We start from the raw sequence: 21,476 nt of genomic DNA on the forward strand, positions 1-21,476 counted from the left end.
GTTTTTTGGTGGGGCCTCGTGCTGGACTTATGATGGACACTTTGTTCCGCCAATAAGGTAGCGAAACATCCTCGTGAAAGCCAATTGGGAAATACAATATGGGTGGGAGTATAATTCCTTTCAGCGTTTGGCTCTTGGGAGTGGCGGTTGATTCAATATGGCGGCAGTGACTACGGAAAGAAACAATTCAGGAATTTTCTGGATTAACGACAGTATCCCTTATTATCCACTCTGGCCTGAGATCAAATTTAGCATACGTACAATACGTTTTTTCTGCAATTCAATGCAGTGGTTGTCAAATAATAAATAACATTATTTCGCTGCAGAACCCAGGTTAGCAGGACTTGCTAATGCTAGCTTTGTTGTGCTTGCTATAGCTAACTACTGTATTGTACTTCCAAGTGCTGTGTTGCTATGTGTTAGCTAGTGCTAGCTAACAAATTGATTTGCTGGCTAGAGCCACTTCGCAAAACCACGACACAAATCTAGTCAGAAGACGCAAGTGAACATACTAAACAGCCAGTTTAGTATCTTAGTATACTATCAGTAACTTAGTATCCATCTTAGTATATTATAACTTGTTAGCTAAACTTAGTTTACTGTAGTATGCTGCTCCAGTATGCTGGAGTATATTTGCTTGGAGGCCAGCATTGTCTATTTTAGCTAAACTAGTGAACGTTGTTCTGCAGTAAGCTAGCTAATTAGATGTAAGCAGATGAATGTGGAACAGGCTGACGAAACAGCCTCACCAGTAACCCAAGCGTAAATATTTAAAACAACCCACTGCTTTTCTTTAACATTTGCTTGCACAGCATCAGATGAAGATCAACCCGTGATATTTGTTCCTGGTGAGAACATAAAATGACTTGAGTGTATGTCCTCAACATTTTTTATATTCTCTCAATATTGTTATGCTATTATTTCTAATCTTCAATCTCCTCTTCCTAACCCTTTCAGGAGTGAGCAGAGAAAGAAGCCTTCGAACAGCATTCAAGTCAGGTTCTCAGTCGGGCAGCAATATCTGTAAAAGAAACCCAACAATGAGAGCCAAGTGTGGCATTGAAAGCAGAAATGAGTCTTCTATGGGCAAGGCTAGTAAAAAACAAGCCCAGTCTCCTAGCCTGTCCTCGCGAGAGACTACCAAAGGGAAAGATGTGTTCCAGTCCACATCTTCCTCGGTCTTACGATCCCCGACCCCAGTCACCCATAACCTCCTCACTTCCCCTCAGGTGAGTAGATAATGGCCTCTGTCCAAAAGAGAACTAACTAGTTTAGCATTATCTAAACTTCTTCAAGTTCATACGCACCATATCTAGTGCAGTATCCAGTGCCTGCACTACAAAGTAAAGGAGAAGCGAAGAGTCTGGCCCATACCTACATGATATTTCTGCCGAAATGCCAACATACAAAAAAACATAACTATTGCCATTGTTATTAACTGCTGCTGGGTCTCACTCGAAATTTGAGGATAAACAACAATTTGTCTTTCCACCCATTTGGTCTCTGAGGTAAGCCAAGCTAAGAGCAAGACCTCACTGAAGGACCTGTGTCCCGAGGATAAACAACGCATAGCCAACCTCATCCAGGAGCTGGCCAGGTAAGAAAGAGTATTGTACTCATTAGTGAAAATGACATGAGTTAATACATGTAACATATACAGGATATGAAATTAGATGCTGCTGATATTATTGGTTTATTTCTGAGTTTGTGTTTCTGTGTCTGCAACAGTTGTAGTTATTCAACCCTCTAATATTGTTTTCTTCTTAATGCTTTAGTGTAGGGCTTTAGTGTATTTCAAGTCAACACACACTTTTTTTTTTTTTTTTTTTTAACCTCACTGCCTGAATTGCTTTTCCCATATAAGTCTACATGTAGTATATACAATGTTCAATGACAGTGTCATGGTTTACCCACCAGTTACTTCTGTAAATACTACTGTTGTTTATTCAAACTGTATTTTTTGCGAAGTATTTGAACTCTGTTCTTCAAATTGAGCGCAGCCTGTTTCCTATGATCAGTTTCGACATGTCCCTAGATCTGGGAGAAGCAAAATAAACAGAGTGGATATGATTTAGAAAGGCTCCCGCCTGTCGAGAGAAGGTCCCACAGAGCAAACACTCTAAGGAATGCACTGTAGACCACTGAGACTTGTTGAGGTATAAATATGGAGAAGGTTATAAAATAAATGGCTAAATCATTGCAGTTCCCAAGAGCACACTGAGCTCTGTCATTGTGAACAAAAAGGCGTTTGGAACCACCAAGACTCTTATGCTAAATGCTAACTATTGTGTTTATTACTGACTGTGTGTTCAATGCAATTCCGATGTACGATTTGTGTTTGACTCCGTAAATGTGCACACAGCCAATCACAGAGAGAGGTCTGTGATAATACGCTGTAGTAAGCACACAACATTAGAAGTGGTCAGGCCAAACTAAGTAACTAAAAAGAAAGGCCATAGGAGAACATTCAGACTGAGAACATACTTGAATGCAGAAACTACATTCCAGCAATCAGGCTTTTATAGTTGAGACACATGACATGAAAGACACATAGGGATAGATATACAGTTAGGTCCATAAATATTTGGACATTGACACAATTTTCATCATTTTGGCTCTGTATACCACCACAATGGATTTGAAATGAAACAATCAAGATGTGCTTTAAGTGCAGACTGTCAGCTTTAATTTCAGGGTATTTACATCCAAATCAGGTGAATGGTGTAGGAATTACAGCACATTTTATATGTGCCCCCCCCCCCCTTTTTAAGGGACCAAAAATAATTGGACAAACTAACATAATCATAAATCTAATTGTCACTTTTAATACTTGGTTGCAAATCCTTTGCAGTCAATGACAGCCTGAAGTCTGGAACACATAGACATCACCAGACGCTGGGTTTCGTCCCTGGTGATGCTCTGCCAGGCCTCTACTGCAACTATCTTCAGTTCCTGCTTGTTCTTGGGGCATTTTCCCTTCAGTTTTGTCTTTAGCAAGTGAAATGCATGCTCAATTGTATTTAGGTCAGGTGATTGACTTGGCCATTGCAGAACATTCCACTTCTTTGCCTTAAAAAACTCTTTGGTTGCTTTCGCAGTATGCTTCGGGTCATTGTCCATCTGCACTGTGAAGCGCCGTCCTATGAGTTCTGAAGCATTTGGCTGAATCTGAGCAGATAATATTGCCAGAAACACTTCAGAATTCATCCTACTGCTTTTGTCAGCAGTCACATCATCGATAAATACAAGGGAACCAGTTCCATTGGCAGCCATACATGCCCACGCCATAACACTACCTCCACCATGCTTCACTGATGAGGTGGTATGCTTTGGATCATGAGCAGTTCCTTCCCTTCTCCATACTCTTCTCTTCCCATCATTCTGGTACAAGTTGATCTTGGTCTCATCTGTCCATAGGATGTTGTTCCAGAACTGTACAGGCTCTTTTAGATGTTTTTTGGCAAACTCTAATCTGGTCTTCCTGTTTTTGAGACTCACCAATGGTTTACATCTTGTGGTGAACCCTCTGTATTTACTCTGGTGAAGTCTTCTCTTAATTTTTGACTTTGACACAGATACGCCTACCTCCTGGAGAGTGTTCTTGATCTGGCCAACTGTTGTGAAGGGGTTTTTCTTCACCAGGGAAAGAATTCTTCTGTCATCCACCACAGTTGTTTTCCGTGGTCTTCCGGGTCTTTTGGTGTTGCTGAGCTCACCAGTGCGTTCTTTCTTTTTAAGAATGTACCAAACAGTTGATTGAGCCACACCTAATGTTTTTGCTATCTCTCTGATAGGTTTGTTTTGATTTTTCAGCCTAACGATGGCTTGCTTCACTGATGGTGACAGCTCTTTGGACTTCATATTGAGAGTTGACAGCAACAGATTCCAAACACAAATACCATACTTGAAATGAACTCTAGACCTTTTATCTGCTCCTTGTCAATGAAATAACAAACTCCCATGAGGGAATAACATACACCTGGCCATGGAACAGCTGAGCAGCCAATTGTCCAATTACTTTTGGTCCCTTAAAAAGGGGGGGGCCACATATAAAATGTATTGTAATTCCTACACCGTTCACCTGATTTGGATGTAAATACCCTGAAATTAAAGCTGAAAGTCTGCACTTAAAGCACATCTTGATTGTTTCATTTCAAATCCATTGTGGTGGTATACAGAGCCAAAATGATGAAAATTGTGTCAATGTCCAAATATTTATGGCCTAACTGTACCTCAGTGGTGGTAGTATTAGTAGTAGTGGTAGTAGTATTTGACTGCAGATCAAAAAGTCAGTGGTTCAAATCCCCCTCCCCCATAATGAATGTTGCTTTGGATAAAAGAGTGCTAAATAAATACATATGAGCGTGAGTGGAAACAGATTTTCTGGTCTGATGAGAGGAAAATGTAACTCATGAGTCTGTTTTCACTGTGCTCATCATCTGGCTTGTGGCAGCATTAGACTATGGTGAAGTCTCTCTGTGCCAGGCTTGGCAGGCTGGTCAAGATTGAGGGAATGCTGAACAGAGGCAAACACAGACACACTACCTCAGACTGGGGCTGAAATGTCAACTTTTAGCATGACAACCCAGTGTACCTAGTTAAGAAAACGATGGCTTTCAGATTAGTTTCCGAAAGCAACTTGATGAGCCCAGCCAAAGCCAAAGAGTGTCCCCATAGGACGTCTGTGGAGAGATGAATTATGATAAAGCTCGAGAAAATATTAATTGGACAAACTGCAAAGGAGATGCAATAAACACATTTGCTGCATTACTGAATCCACATAGCTATCTAAATTAGATCCGTACGTTTTCATAATAACGAATAAGCTACAATATATAAAAAAGGTTTTTAATTAATCTTCGTTTGTAGTTTAGGGAGAAAATAATGCATTGACTATTAACTCTGGAACACAACAAACTTTGGGAAAGGGAAGTCGATGAACCACAGGCACAGTAAACAACAGAGTTCAACCAAGTTCTCTTAAAGAACTAAACAGTGTGCAGTTTGGTGGCGGTTTGAGCTAGAACATTGCTTCGAACCCACAGTAGTAAACCCTGGTGAACTTCGCTCTTTGTTTTCCCAGAGTGAGTGAGGAGAAAGAAGAGTCTGTCCAGAAGCTGAGAGACGAACAGGGGTTGTTTGAACGCAAGATTCAGCATCTGGAGCAACAGAACACACTAATCATTCAAGAGAGAGAAAGTATCCTTCACACTGTCTTTAACCAAGGTATCTCTATACTTGCTTTTATCAATTGTAATGGTTTTCCCATACAGTATACGGCTCTGGAAAAAATTAAGAGACCACTGCACCTTTTTCTTTCCTTTAAAAAAAAGTTTAGAAGGATGGCCTCTTACATTTTACCCTTCTGTTCCTCACTCATCATTTTACTTCTGAACTTTTTAAAAAAGGAATGAAAAAGGTGCAGTGGTCTCTTAATTTTTTCCAGAGACGTATATTTTGAGACAAGCTCCTGACGTTGAGGAAGTGGGTTTGCAATTCTTCTGTCTGATCTGCAGGGGGCAGTATTGACCAATTTATAATAGCTGGTTACGATTGGCTTGGTAGGAGGGACCAGCAGAGCTCAATCTCTGTTTAGATCCCATCTTAACATTGATTCTTTTTGGGGTGTATTTCGGATTCATACTTAACATTAAATGTTACTGTGTGCAATATGTTAGGTGGGTAAACCTTAAGTTACAATGATTGGTTATTAATCTTTCCATTTGAAGCTGATGTAAAGACGTTTTAGTCAAGCATTCTTGTACTAAAATCTGGCTTCATGTCTCTTTTGTGTATGCTATCCAGTGAATGTCCTCTCACAGGTGCATCTCCAGTTTATATGAAGTGAGCTCGTCCATACCTGATTTATTTTCTAAACTGACCTGGCTCTTTCTGTTCAAGTCCAGCTATAACAGCGAATTCCCCCTACTCACACCCTCCGTATCAGTTCCATTAAGGTCAAACCAAAACATGGCCAGCCACCGACTGAGGGCATAAAAAAAAAGGAAGTGAAATATGAAGAGTAAATGCCGGCTGCTAAATTGCGATATTGGCACCGGCATCGAGAGAAAAGGAGGAAAGCACAACTCAATTAAAGGAGCTTTGGCTTGGAGACCTGGCATTTACACAAAACTTCTAAACTCTATTAAAAAGACATTTGAGAGGACAACACCCCCCATCCCATCGTTCAATTAAAACACCCCAAAGGGAGATAACGTAGTCGTAAAGCACACCCACGCAGAGTTATAAAGACTCTTTGGGGGCACGGAAGGTTCTGGATGGTTCTTCTAAAGGTTAAGGAGAGTCCAAAGGCAAATGTATCAGAGGAGACTTGTAATGTCTAATTCCATTACAGGCCAGCTTATCTTATCTATCTTCATATCAGGCACAATGTAGGTTGGAGGGGAGCTTCCGATGACATTTCAGCGTGTCGAGCACAATTTCAGTGCACGGTTATCAAAATGGAGGATCATTTTTGTGTTATTTATTTATTTTTTATCAGAAAGGGGTTTTGGTATTGTGGGACACAGTTGCTCTCAGAAGTAGCAAAGCTTCCGTGGCTAACACACTGCTTCACACCCCATTTCTATATCAAGCCCGTCAAAAGTCACAGCAGGTGCCGGAAGGAATGCCATTGCCCGGGTGAAAATGTTGTTTTGATGATCCCTGGTGTATTGATGGGAAGACACTGGTCTAATTTTACTTTCATAATTCAGCTGTCGAAGCTGTTGTCTACAGGCTATGGTATAAATACAATGGCCTCTGTGGTTGTGTAAATTGTGTTGTTAAAAACACGTTTTTTTTTTTTTTTATAGTTGCCAAGGCTTGTTCCCCTTAAAGTGTATATACATACCCATGTCAGTAAACATTAGCTTTGTTCTGTTATGTGCTGCCACATAAAAAACAAAACAAAGTTAACCTTTTGCAATAGTGTTCAATTCTATGCTTGGCTGCACACATATTTATTCTTCTCCAAAAACAGCAGAGTATGGTTAAGGCAGTAATGCAAAACGTCCTCTTCCATCACATCCGAATCCTCACCCTTTCCTACACATGCAGACACACATACCCTAACCTTGCTCTTTACACACTCACACACATTCACCCAGTGCTAACATTTCTCCAGCACTCCCACACATGCCCCAGTCTATTTGGCATAAAGATGCAAAGTCTGGGCTCTAAAATATTCCCCCTCCTGTGAAAATTAGTTCCACCTTGCGGTGGATTTTATTATTTCATCGGAGTGCGGGTGTGGTGAGAGTGAATCTTTTTGAAAGTCCTCCAATGCTAACCCCACCTTGATTTTGTGTATTTTTAGAGCTGATGGGAGGTAGAGAGCCAAGCTTTGCTAGGCAAGGCCTGCACTCTCTGAATTAGCCAGCGATGATAATTTTGGGGGTTTGGGAGACACTCGCATCCCCCTGCCGCTCTAGCAGCGAATCTTATCAGTCACGCTCCATCAAGCCCAGATAACCTCGCAATCAACAGGAAGGGCTGTGTCAGCCGGTTATCACACCAACATAAACACAAACATGCATGTTCACGCCATCTCTCGTGCTGACAATGTTCGCTGAAGGTACTTTAATTAAGTAATATTTAAATTATATATTTTTGGGTTGTTGTTGCTGTGCGAAATGGTGACTTCAATGTTATACATTGTGCCTCGCAGTAAGATTTGGCACTTCTCTGTTATCACTCCGTGAATTTTATCAGTGCAATTCTCTAAATTCAGGAAGGGGTAATTACTAGTGTTCCCTAAGTACATATACACTTACATTTATACGTCTTATCTCCTGTGTACACTCATTTAGTCTATAGTCGGCATTCGTCTAGCTTGGAGCGCCCGACACCTAGAACAAAAAGCATCCCCAGTGCCTCCCAAGTAAACTCTGTGGCGTCCTTGTGATAACCTTGGGTCCCCATATAACAGCCACAGCCACCACGTAATAAACACAACTTCCCAAGTCTATTTAGATGGAGGATTCAGTAAATGTGTTTTCCACTCTGTACTTCTGTTTATGAAACGGTCAGCGGCGCGTTCACCGTCTGCTCCACTACAATTCAAAGTGCCCCCCCCCACACACACTCTCTCCGCCCCCCCACTCAGTTTCATTTCCGCGGCTTGATTGAACCAGGCCGACGCCAAAATGTTTTCTTGTGTGGCTTTGCCGACCGATGGTTGCTTCCAAGATGAGCTCCACTTTGAGCCTTCATTTGCTGGAACTTTTTAAAGGTGGTGTCTTGAGAAATTCATCAGCCTGTGGTACGGCCGACTCATAAAAGGATACGGCCCTCGAGCATGCCGGTTTACGGCGTTCTGTAAAGGTTTCAGAGTGTGTGTGTGCATGCCCGTCGTGAGGTGTTTGCTATTCTGTGGGTAAAACTTTGTTTCTCTGGTTCGTGGGGGGTGCTTGATGTTTGTATGTCACAGAATGGAAACTTGAGTTGTTAGGGTAGATAGATGTCGATGTGCATATTTTATGTGTACATTTCCAATTGTGTGTGGGGGTGGCTTTCCCATTTCAGTCTGTGTGCGGGAGTGTGTTTTCCCTGCCGCCACCATCATTAGCGGGCTCCTGAGGTGTAGCTGGGGTTCTGCTCCAGATGAGTTCTGTTCTGTCCGTTGCAGCGCGCCTGCCAGTGCTGTCTGCCGTTCAGCCTGGCATCACGCCTGGCATGGCAGTGCCAAGCTCGGCTCAGCCCAACCCAGATGGAGAAGTCTAGATCGTCCCCCCCAACCCCCTCCCACACCCAAGTTTTATCTTGTTGGCCTCTCTCCATGCTCACATTTTCTCAACTTTGTGATTCCTGTCCTCGTGCAACTTAGATTTCGGAGATTGGTGCTCGGGAGTGAAGAAGGTATTTGAAGCTACGTCTGAATCACCTGCGTAGATCATTAAAGGGGCCAGTCTGTTTTATATCGCCTGCTCATCCTTTCAAATGACGAAGCACTCGTTCTGCAAGAAAATAAGTTTGACAAAATAACTTTCTCTTTGCTGCACTTAAGCAGGGGAAGTGCAGCCTTGAGTGGCACTCCAAAGAGAAACGGAGGCCATCTGGGATATTCTGAAGGGCTCCACCCACTTTGAGACCCACTTTGAGCCGGTACCAGACGATAATGACAATCCTGGCACAGCCACCCTGTGACAAGGGTTTTATTTACAGAGGCCTGATACCCACCTATACATTTGTTTTCATCTGGTCTGTATCATTGCTTTCTGTCAAGGAATGTAAGAAAAAGGATGTTTTTCCTCCATCAAGGAAGATGACAGATGACCTATAAGGAACTACGTCTGTTCTGGGGTGCCAGTGAGATGCAATTCACGACAACTGACACTCCCCTTTATACTTTTGTCGCTTCACGTCAGTTAGGTACCGAACAACTTGAGGATCGGCAGAAAAAAATTTGTGGATCAAAAGCAGTGTGTGTCGTCACAGAAACGGCGCCTGTGTGTCTTATCCTCTTTATCAGCCCTTCTGATGCCCCATTGACCCTTAACCCCCCGGTGTCAGGCTTGCAGCAGCAGTACAGAGAGTGCCAGGAGCTGCTGGGCCTATATCAGCAGTACCTCTCCCAGCAGCAGGACAAGCTCAACCAGTCCATCGCTCAGCTCAGCCACTCTCGCTCTCATAGCAAGGTGAGGGGCTCTGTGTGTGTGTGTGTGTGGGGAGGGGGGGGCGGCTGTGTATACGTTTCTGCTTGTGGGGGAAAGAGTTGGAATAGAGAGAGAAAAATACAGTGTAAGTGAGAGGGGGAAAAAGCAAGAATAAAACATATATTTTTAAGACCGAGAAAGCAATGCCGAGCACGAGACGCATCGGTCGTGTGTGTTCGAGTCGTCGGGAGATGTGTGTGTGTATTCTGGAGACGGGAGAGCGTATTACAGAGCGAGTAAGCATGTGTGTCATCCTCCCCAGTGAGCCATCTCCAAACAGCAGCCCTGTTCACCATCAATCACAATACACTCCTGCTGAGACACGCGTGCACACACACATCCCCATGTCTGTAATGTGTCGCAGTCACATTTCACCACTAAGGGATTTACAGAAAGACTGACAAAGCATAACAGATTTCACACAAGCAGCCACAACCGGTTGCATTTCTTCAAGGTAAACCGTTTCCCGATGCAAGGAGGACCATCTTCAGTCGCCTCCCACGCACGCATACACCCAGGTGGAAGGATAGATCACTTCGTCATCCTCAGTGTCCTACAGTGGCTCTGAGTAATGAGTGTTTGCGTGCTCTGTGACCTCCCATGAATTAGTTAGTCTCCCTCCTCTTTGTCTCGTCTGAGGTGGGCCCTTCCCTTCCCCGCTACCTTAAATGTTTATCTCCCTCTTTTCGCTGACCTTGGTCGCACCCACCCACCCACCCAACCACCCCCCCCCCCTCCCTCCCTTCCTTGTTCTCTGCACTATTTTGAGAAGCTCTCTATCTTACAGTCTGGGTGTCCCTATCTGTTCTCATTTGCGAGAGTGAGACGAATAGTCCCTCCCGACACTTACCCTGGCGGGTTTTTTTTCCTCCTTGGATCTTTGCTAATGCTTTTCAGCCAACGCCACCTCTGCCCTAATAGGTTCCCCCGACATAGAGACGGTAAGGCCTGTTCGAGTGGCTCACTGCTTCTGCCAGTGTATCCAAGTGTTCCCCTTCTCAAAGGTTTGACTTGGTGGATTAGGCCGCCGAGTTTTGAGTGCCTCTGCGTTCCGTGTGTGTCTGCCCAGGTGCCTGCCGGCGAGGGGAGCTGTGGCCGACCCACTGTTAGGAGCGCTAGCCGCTCAGTCTTAGACGGCTCTTACCTCGGCATTCCCAGCTACGGAGCCCGGCAGCCGAGCCAAACAGGAAGTGGTGCAGGAAGGGGAGGAGCCAGTTCCTACCACTCCTCAGCCCCGCTGTCTACCCTTAGCCCCTCTACGACACCTCCGGACTCGTCCTCCTCCAGCGAGCACACCCCCGCCGAACGGCCAATCACGAGGCGAGGAGGAAGCACGCGGCGAAACCCCCGTCCCGCCTCCCCTCGCCGACACACAACCGTCGGCTGCAACACGGAACCCGGACCGGCCAACGGTGCGGCTCCCCTCGACGCCGTCTCCGCCCGGGAAAGCCCCTTTTCCCGCCGCGATCCCCCGCTGGATGCGGCTGCGAAGGGAACGCTCACGGCGGCCCACCTGGGCGGGGAGGACTGGGAGGAGAAGCGGCACCTGCTCCTGCTGCAGAAGATGCAGCTGGAGGTGGAGAGAGAGAAGCTGCAGGCCCGGCTGGCGCAGCAGGAGGAGAGGCTGCTCCGGCAGAACCAGCAGCTACGGCAGTCACGTCTGGATTACAGCAGGTGACGTAGAACGGGGACAGGCCAGCAGACAAGCACGGCGTTTTGAAAATCCTTTTCAGCGCGCGCTTGAGTCCGATGTTTGTGTTTTCCTAACTATGTTGTCTATTCCACTGACTCCGATAATCCCAATGTAGCATTAATGGCCGACCCTTTTCAACACGTCTTGGGGCTATGTGGGAATGTAGGAATTCCAACTCTATCTATGCTAGTTTTTTGACTTGGTGTTTCTGCCCTCTGTCTGAATGTAAAGGTTTCAGCAGGCTACTGCAACTGAGCTTGGCCATACCATCTCCAGAAATGCTCTCCTGGAACCCAATCCTCCACAAAACGGCCATGTAGCAGCTAGGTAATTGAAATAGGCACACACGTTAAAATGTAGCCTTTCCCTCTCTCTCTCTCTTGCACACGCACACGCACATACTCTGAATGACTAACAACTAACTTACTATCCTCAGCTAACTCACCATCAATCCACCCATCCATCTGTGTGTGTGTGTTTTCTCAGTGAGGAGAGAAGCCCAGGTGATGCTGAGGACATGGTCGAAGCAGAGTATCTTGCATGTGAGGTGATGTCCCACCAGAGCAGCCTAAAAGCCCCCACGGGGCCAACATCACCCCCCATGGTGCATCCCAGGACCCCCCACGCAAGGTAAGCCACAAAACACCACAAAACAAGGAATTGCTTCTGCCCTGTTTATTTTTATAAATCAATGCAACCCACAAAACTCTTTGTAACTTACATTTGTTATCGAGTCGAACATAAAACATTTTTTTTTATCAGCACAGTGTGCTACATAAGCATGAACTGGATAAGTATTCCAATCTTTTATTGGATTAAAACTTTTCTCATCGAGCACATAGTGATGAAAGGACCACCAAGGCCACTTTATCAGGAGCTTCCTCATTATCTACCTCCAAATATCTATCTCCAAATGCACAAACAATATTTTCATGAACAGACCACTGTGATGAACTTAACTTTATCAAAAGATTATCAACAGTACTTAGTCCGGGGCGGGGAGACAGAGGACATTATGAATTGAGAGGGGGGGGGGATGAGGGAGTAAGAAAAAAGAGTAAGCGTGATGGTGCTCGGCTGTGCTGTCCGATAGGCTAAATGAAGCTCTCTCCTCTGGCCAGGCTGGCTAGCTAGCGCAGCGGCGGTGGGGGCCTGTCAGGAGCCAAGCTGCGTTCTATTAGTCTGCCTAGCAGGGACCCGCCAGCAGGTGTAATTGAACAGACTTCTGTTCAGGGGCCGGGGCTACAGAGGAGGAGGACTCACGCAGGGAGTCTCTCTCTCTCTTTCTTCCCATTTCTCTTTCCCATCATTCTTTTTTCTTTTTCCTCACTCTTACTGCCTCAGTAATGAGAGAGCGAGATGGAGAGAGAAAGGGAGTCGGAGAAAGATGGGGAACGGAAGCTAGAGAGGGAGGATGAGCAGGAGGGGGTGGAGGGAAGGGCAGGGTGGGAGAAGAAATGAATCATGACCGCTAGTGTGAGACACTCCAAGAAAAAGGGAAGGAAATTCATTAGTTTTTTTTCTTTCCCCTTTATGTGGAAAGGTAATTAATGTGACAGCGTGTTGCCTTCCCTCGTTTGAACGTGCATGTGTCTTGCTTATTAGTATTAAACATACTACATTGTAAGTCATTGTAAAAAGGACTACGACCTACACATGAAATAACTTCACTATTTAACTAACAAATAATAATATAATCAATTTATTTATTTTTGTTTAATGACATAAGTTAAGTAAGGAGGTAAAATCTTCCCTGTGCTTTCTGTGTTTTAAAATTAGATTTTCCCACAAAGTCCCACAAATCTGTTTGCATTTTGTTAAACTGTTCACCACTTCCACTTCCTCAGTAATCCTTGAACAGTGCAGAGCATGGTCCAGTATTCACCGCCAAAAGTGAGTTCTGTAAGCCCAAACAGATGGCTATTAAAACCACGAGGGGACTGGAGTTTACACACCGTTAGAGCAATTCATTTTGTACCTCCAAAGCACATTTGTGGTCTGGCTTCACAAAGCGGTTTACTACCAACAGTGTACCAGGGTGGGGCCCAAGTGGTGTGTCAGAAGGCTTTGCATATTTTGAGGATTTAATAGGAGATTGAAGTCAGTGTCTTGTCAGGTTGATGTTGATATGAAGTTAATCCATCAATTATGGATTTAAAAATCTATTTCCCCCCCCCCGCCCACCCTCACACATTTTTGGACAAAGCCAAAACTGACCTTGGTTAATTACAACCCCCACCACCAATCAAAATAAATCCTTAAGGAAAGTAAAAAATAAAAAAAAGTTACAAATACGAATCATTATTGTAATTGGGTAGAGTATGAAGTACTATACACACACCTTGTCATAGCAGACAGTCAGCATACATACAGACCTATACCACTCTCACTGGTGCCCTCATCCCCGCCAGGCCAAACCCCCAGAGATGCTGTGCTGCTTAGGGTAACGAGGAAAACAAGGAAGCAAAGGAGAATGCTAGCATATACAGATTTCATTGCTGTACACCATGTTGCAATCGCCTGCATAATTCTGACACTGATCTTTTAGTTTTTTGGCGGTGATGGGGGAATCAATGAGGCATGTCGTTTTGATGGTTTTTAGTTTTTGGGAGATCTGTTTGAAGGAGCCTGGAAAGGCATCCATAAATATCAAGTTGTGTGGACATAGGTAGATCGGTGGGTGATTTGGGGGTCCTGTGAACTAATTAATCTAAAGACAACATTTTCTCATATGAGAGCAGATATGGGGGAAGCATCTTGAAATGTTGAGGTTTTAGAAATGTTATGCCGATACTTAGTCGTTTCCCAAGATTTTGTTTTGACTGATGGACCAGAAGTGTGACTTGAAAACTTGAACAAATCATATATAAATGTAAAAGTGTACATGTTTAACTCATTGCATTAATAGTAGTCAGTCTTGGGCCTAAAAAAGTTGTGGCTTTGACAGACATTGCCTGGCAACAAAACTTGTTACCTCCCTCAAACCTTTTCTTTTTAGTCATCGACCCCCCTCTCGCCTGAATAAGTCTTGGAGTGCTAATTGCTAAATAGCCAGTAGGGTTAAACAAAATGAAATCCTCCAATCCCTTGTATGATCCTAGGTTAGTTAGTAATGAGAGAGTCCCCCCCCCCCCTCATTCTCATTCACACACACACATGCACGCACACACACATGCACGCACACACACACACTAACAAATCCTCTCCCCCACCGCCCAGCCTTACCTCGCTTGCCTGCTATTGATTGGGCGGGAAATTGACATGCGGGATGTACGCATCTGCTATTATAGGATTTTTATATTACTGTTTGGACTGCAAATGAAAGGGGGCGACGGGGCGAGACGGCTATCTTTAATGAAAGAAAAGGGAGTGAAATAACCAGGCAAAGTTACGAGGGCCTCCTAAGAATGGGGGGGACTTTTTTTCTAGCTACTGTTTTTTGGCGAAATTACTTTCTACCTACTTCCCCGTCTCACATTAGGGAGAGTTGTTTTTGGATGGACCCGAGTGCAATGCAATCCTAAACAATGGAGAAAATCGATACTCTCGATAGGTGATTCTTATTGTTTCCTTTCTCATGGTTTATTGTAAAAATTACTTATTCCAACGACATTTGCAGAATGAATACGTTAACTTGTTTCATCATCATTCGTACGTACATGTATGTTTGTATTCATAATGGATGAGGAGTTGTCACTCTCTCTGGGAAGAAGTTGAGAGACTGGAAAAAAGACACTGGATACTGACATTTATTTAAACTAACGACCTAGTGGTCGAAGAAGCTTCTCAATTTCCCTCAGGAAATGGCCTCCTTTGTGTTTTGTGTTGTATTTGAACAGGGCAGGTCACCTCAGGTATTGTGATATTGTTATCAGAAAGAACTGAGTTAAGCGTATCAACTAGGAAGCCTTAATATGCATTTTAAGTAAACTATTACCATCCCTGAATTTAAAAAACATACATTTTACAAGAGATGATTCAGTCTATATTAGTACAGTTTTTACAGAACATTAAGTTAGTCTATGTTGTCTGTTGAATTGCTGTCTCACATTTCAGCTTGTAGACTCACCCTTTCATGAACCCACACAGGCTTTCCATATATAAGGTCAGTTACACAGACATGCCTGTGATGAAAATGGCCAATATGTGGATGGTGGAAACCATTTTGTTATAAAATACTTTCGCTACCAAACACCATGTTGTTCAGGTATAATGGCTACTTGGACCCTGCCATTCAGTATACACTGGACAAAAAGTACTGGGGAATGGGTGAAATAAAAACCGGAATGGGTTAGAACTACTTTTAGTCTTTGCAGCTGTGGTTTTGAGGAAAGCAGCCTGTTGCTCTCGGTGCCTTGTTAACTTTCAAGCTGCCATACCCCATCTTGACATTTTAGCAGAACACTCCAAGGGTTCTTTGCCAACATATTTTTTTCTGCATGGAAAGATTACAATCTTTCTACTAATCCACAAAAGCAGGTTTTTCTTGGAATTAATATTGGGCATAAGGCGTGTTTATGAAAATGTATCATACACAGATATTACCCTAGTATCAACACTATGAATTTATCTTCTAATCTAATGAGTAAGGAAGAGGACTTAATGTTTAATTTACACGCTGCACACACCAATGCGTCCGTCTGGCATGTGCATGAATCCTTCTAGCTACTTTTCACACTAGCATCTACACGAAGCAGGTAGGTTCTTTGTGTGCCCCCGATATAATAATATTGCGGAGAGACTTATTTGAGACTTAACTTTGTGAGAGGCAGAGTAAAGCAATGAAGTTCTATGCTATACCATATAGCCCTGCTGAAATCCATTAGCATTCTCTAGCTCTTTTTCTCTCCCTCTTCCTAACCCCCCCCTCTCCCTCATCCCCCTTCTGCTCAAACTGTACCCCCTCCCCGCCCCCGGTCTTATTATAGATTGTGACCGCCGGTAAGTGATGCATTATTCATTACCACAATGTCATCCGTTGATGGATGGCTGTTTGAGAGGCCTGTCCGTTAAATAAATCAACAAATAAAAATGCAAATCCTCACATTTTGCGAGAGGGAGCCCAGCCAGAGTCCCTCCCATGCCCCTCCTCCCTCCCTCCCTCCTCCCCTCCCTCTTCACCGAGCTGCCCCTCACACACATGCAACCACTCTCCCTCTCCTCTCCTCTAACTGCTATTGACAGGCAGAAGGAGACCAAATGAAGAAGACGGATATACTTGCCTTGGCTTCAATCTTTCTTTCCAGCGGGTATTATCCCCTGTTTTCTCTGTCACACTATCTTCCCCCTACACTCAAACACATGTGCCCACGTTGATTTATTTAGGTAATGCAAAAGTAATGCGGTGACCATGAAAATGCTCTGGATAGGTTTAAATAGATTTTGTTTGGCTTATTCCTTATGTTGATGACATGCCATTGGTTTGTATTTATATATTTTTTTTCTTCCTCAATTTGAATTTTTGAATTTAAATGACTTCATTTGGTTATTTTGTTTTAGAGAAACTTGCCACAACAGTGGCAGCCTTAACATCTAGGAAAGAGAAAAATGTTACATGGAAAGAAACGTGTCAGCGCATCGTGTACTTTTCAGTTTTGGGATTGTGAACATGAAAAAGCTAGCCATCTGAAGGCCAGGTTGCTAATTGGATAAGTATTATACAAAGGTACAGTGGTGGTGAGGGTTAAACACATGTAAAATTTTGTGGAGATATTGCATCATTGAACTAACTAGGACTTCTTGCCAGTTAGTAGGTTTGTGTACATAAATGTTAAACTCTGAAGTAATGAAGGATATACTTTGAGATGACAAAATCCCTTACGTGTATATATTATGTATGCAGTATGTACATACAGGATACAAAACAATATACAATATGTAGCCTTGTATATGCAACCATGTGTTGTTATTTTCATAAGGAATAATATAGAAGGTATCATTTATATTTCTTGTATTTCATAAACATCAACATGTCCTCGCCACCCACATACATGTTAGCTATCACATGCCAACGTTTGGCCCTTACCCTCAGTGGAATCCACACCCGCACGATGCAAATTGACGGCACTCAAAACGAGTGGAGAATTACGTTAGGAACATCAGAGAGAGTGTACGTTAAAGAATTCATGTTTTGTATCTGGAATGCTCCTCGTCCAACTGTGTACACACTGAATAATTTATCCAGCCAGACTGAAGGATTGAATCTCTATTAGCTTAATCTTCCCCGCTTTGGTTTATTTATTTCGCCGCACACTCCTCTTCCCTCATTTCTATTCTGGGAGAGAAGACACGCAACGCTTTTCTTTCTTTCCTGTTGCACCTGTAACAAGCCAGGTTTTTTTTCCTGCCGGGCCCGCCCCAGCGGTTTTGACTTGTTTAAAACCCCTGTAGTGTTAATTCAACCATAACAAGCAGAGAGCGTTTTTGTTAGGTGTACTCGCTAGAGGATGTGTCTGTGAACATGTAATGTTAAAGCTGGACTTTGCATTTGCAGTCCAGACGTTACAACACGGCTGCTCTTGTGTACTTTGGCCTTGAATTCTATGTGGAAATACGTTTCCACAAAAAGCCTTCTAACATAGGCTTCTTGTGCTGTAGTACTTTAGAAAAATACTTTTGAATAGACTTTGCTAATTGAATGACTTAAGTACTTACATTTAAGTACTTAAATGTTCCCTTAAAATGAGCAAAACTACGGAACTGTCCAAAGATTGAAGATGATCTAAGGCGGTTAAGATTAGTGAAACGGTTGCACTTAAACAGTGGTAGGAGTTATATCATGTTGACTAATAATGATACATTCTGGCTGCACTCATTAATTCTCTTCCCCATGTCTGTGCCCTCAGGTTGGACTCGTCCCTGATCGAGCTCTTGGAGGTCTTTAGTCCCATCTCGGTGCCTGAGCTGGGCAGGCCCCCAGTCCAACGAAGCAAGCCCCTACTTCACCAGCCCCCTCAAAGTGCCCCCAGGCCTGCCCGCCGAGCCTTGCTCTCCCCTTCCCAGGGGTGCTACCCCCGGACACCCCAGCATGACTTGGAGGAGAGCCAGATTCTGGAGGAGATCTTCTTCATTTGCTAACAATGAAATTGGAGGTAAAGCGGTAGGGGGAGAGGATTCTGGGACAGTCTGAAGGAGGCATTACCTCCTCGCCCCAAAACTAAAATCCTTTCATGAATATTTGATGGGTAATCATATACTTGATATTCACCTTCTGCTCTTAAATTGATGTTGGTTTTTAGTTCTAAACCCAAAACTCCAAAATCATGATATCGATTGTAGCTTTTGTAATGCAATTTGTTTTTATATTACATGTTAATAAACGGTTATTTATTTAAGATACTTTGCATGATTTCTAAACCTTTTGGATTATTCATTAATGGTTCCAACATAGTGACACGCCCCATGAGCTGCATGCTAAAGGTCAATCTGAGCACCTTACCACGCCAATTCTTCATACATTACTGAACTGACATAACCACTAACAGCAAATAGAAGATCAAAAAGGGGAAAAGTCTCAAATGTACTCAGTTTTTTTTTAACCAGTAAGTGTGAGATACGACACAGGTTTATTCTAGACTGTGCTTTATTATTGGGCTAAGCTGAAACGCATCATTCATTAAAATTACAAAAAGAGTCCAGGGGACCAGAGAATGGTGCAGTCTGGGAGATCAGGGTGGGGGCCTAAAGCGCACTAACCAATGAGAAGCCTACCTCATCAGAAACATGGCAAAGCTCTATAATGCAACATTCAATTCCCCACCCCACCCACTCATGTGCTGAAATCTTTAACATTTTCCAGAATACTTTTGAAACCATTAAAGGAAGTAAAATGCAATTCTCTTAAGACTATCAGCAGGTAGGTGTAAACCCTTGATAACAGCATTGAAGAAATGGTTGAACAAACTAAATATTTGATGACTTAGTGCAGCTTTTCATGGGAGTTAGGCTCTTGATCGAACAGAACAGTTGAACAATATCAGAGCCTTAATGGACATGAAAAAAAAAGATAAAAGCATTCCCCAGCATAACAGAACTCTGAAAACATCAGAATAAGGGTATGTTTGTTGTTTTATGCACTTCCAATCAGCTATCTAGCCATTATCACATAGACTCAAATGCTTACATTAACAGTAACATGTACCATATAGGAGACTTCCTCCTCAGTTAGATCTTTCTTCCCAATTAAGAATGGCACTCTAGTTTAATCCCATATTGTGAAGTGTTTTCAGGAGCTCTGACACTCAATAACAGCGCAGTGTGCAATATTATGAGCAATAGTAGAATTGCAAATGTCCAAATTGTTAACTCAAAACATTTAAAGATGTTATAAATTAAAGTTGCAAGAGCTGTTAGTTATTTTACAATAGATTATCTTAATCATGACATTGTATGAATTATCAATCATAACCTTTAGGCACCAGTCATTTGTAGCAAACAACAAACTCGGGAATTTCCTTAAACATAATTTCATCATTTTAAATGTAGAATCTAACAGTACTGTTACTGTACAAGCGTAACAGTAAATTTGGAGAAAAACAAACGGGTGGGTAGATGGGGATATTTATAAAAAGTTCAGTAAATAGCAGCATAATGCTTAAATGAAACAGTAACACTAAAGATCTGATTTAGATAATCTCGCTGATGACTGATGAAAAGATGTCTGACGTTATTTAACTGAACCACCTCGTTAATATGAGCATATATTTCAATTATTTGTAAAATAAGTGGCAGAGCATGATCCTGTTGACATTAGCACTGATAAATGATCATGTACCACAATGTTGGCGTACAGATGTATATAAAAACTATTTGGTCACATACCAACTCATAGAAAAATAATGCCATGAAAGCATGCATATAATAAACAGAAGTAATAAATAAATAAATAAATTCATAAAACCCCAAAAAATATTTGTATAAAAAGTTAAATGCATGTATAAGCTCTAGGTAAATGAGTTCAAAGCTCTCCCTGACTGTATTCTGGTCAAATGCCTTTGTCAGGTCCTACAGTTGTACCGTATCCCTATGGACTCCATTTTTACCTGGTTTCAATGATTATTATATGTTTTCATTCATCTTTTCTGAAGTATTTAAAGTATCATTTTTATCCAGTCATTGTAGATAGAAGTAAAAGTCCTATAAAATATGCAAACCTATGTACAGAGGAAAACGGAGCAACAAAAAACATTTACAGTATATTCATCGGTTTATGTATATATTTATATATATTTATATTCAAACTTAGTTTCTTGTTGTTTTTGAACCACTACTGTTTTTTTTTGTTTGTTTTTTTCTTCAGTTTTTTTCTCTCATTTGTTATGTACTGTAAACAGTTGCCGCTGAAAGTTGGAGCATATGAAAGAAAAGTGCTTGGCCGTCCGATTCCATCTTCTCACATTCTCCTTCCACTATGGTCTAATTTTTTTACACATTGAATAGTAAAGCAAAAATGCTTAGTGTAGCCAAAGACTAGCTAGAAAACCCACCATTTTGCTAATGCCTTCCAATCCTCCAATGTATTTGAGGGTCTGTCAAACAGGGCTGATGAAATAGAAGGTAAAAAATGAAATTAGAGGGTAAAAGATTAATTCAATATCACATCTAAATCTTGTATGTACACCTCGCCATGAAATGACTGGATATAGGATATAAGTCCTCATAGCCTGTAATGGAACTACTAATCTATTTGTTACACTTGTCCATTCCTCTCAATGCAGCTGCCTTGGAATATGGATCCAGTACTTTTTTATTTGGGATTGTGTATAACTTAGGTAGGGTTGTAAAACGGGAGAAGGCCTCTGAAAGGAGATAATGAGACAACCCTTTGTGACACTTTTAGAAGATCTAAATAGCACCCCAGTCCAGTATAATGTATTTCTATGGTTGTCAAGATGGTTAATGGCATGTCTTTCTTGACATTGGGTTGCCGTGAGTGTTTGTTTCATGGTTGTACCAGGGTTACTGTATTGTAGGGTTGTCCAAGTGTTCATAACGTCATTAGGCTTGGTTGCATTGAAAGAGCCAGGGTGCAGTGCAATGACAAAGTCAACTTGCTAGAAAACGTTAGACACAGGCACCTGCAAAATGGCAAAGGGAACAGCTAGTGTATTTACTAGGAACACTTGGCA

The 21,476-nt window shown here is 42.6% G+C and overlaps 1 protein-coding gene across 2 annotated transcripts; it reads left to right on the forward strand.

The window, feature by feature from the left end:
- The first annotated feature begins 95 nt into the window (after positions 1 to 95).
- Positions 96 to 18,686, forward strand: kiaa1328 (KIAA1328 ortholog). 2 transcript variants are annotated; one of them, XM_062457773.1, is made up of 10 exons: positions 96 to 212; positions 813 to 848; positions 958 to 1,229; positions 1,509 to 1,597; positions 5,084 to 5,199; positions 9,514 to 9,638; positions 10,726 to 11,330; positions 11,581 to 11,676; positions 11,836 to 11,979; positions 18,195 to 18,686. In XM_062457773.1, exons 1-10 carry the CDS (start codon positions 158 to 160, stop codon positions 18,424 to 18,426), a joined length of 1,770 nt encoding a protein of 589 aa, XP_062313757.1. In that variant the 5' UTR covers positions 96 to 157; the 3' UTR covers positions 18,427 to 18,686. The 2 variants fall into 2 exon arrangements, with proteins under 2 accessions (XP_062313757.1, XP_062313748.1); XM_062457764.1 differs by having other exon boundaries at positions 958 to 1,228; positions 1,499 to 1,597.
- Positions 18,687 to 21,476: the final 2,790 nt, after the last annotated feature.

The sequence above is a fragment of the Osmerus eperlanus genome, chromosome 1 (genome assembly GCF_963692335.1).
Source record: "Osmerus eperlanus chromosome 1, fOsmEpe2.1, whole genome shotgun sequence".
Taxonomy (NCBI): domain Eukaryota; kingdom Metazoa; phylum Chordata; class Actinopteri; order Osmeriformes; family Osmeridae; genus Osmerus; species Osmerus eperlanus.

Excerpts from the sequence above, each read along its gene's own strand:
- kiaa1328 (XM_062457764.1), top strand. The coding sequence starts at position 158 with ATGGCGGCAGTGACTACGGAAAGAAACAATTCAGGAATTTTCTGGATT. Across the intron at positions 213-812 it reads AATTTTCTGGATTAACGACA|CATCAGATGAAGATCAACCC; the intron begins GTATCCCTTATT and ends TTGCTTGCACAG. Across the intron at positions 1,229-1,498 it reads AACCTCCTCACTTCCCCTCA|GGTCTCTGAGGTAAGCCAAG; the intron begins GGTGAGTAGATA and ends TTCCACCCATTT.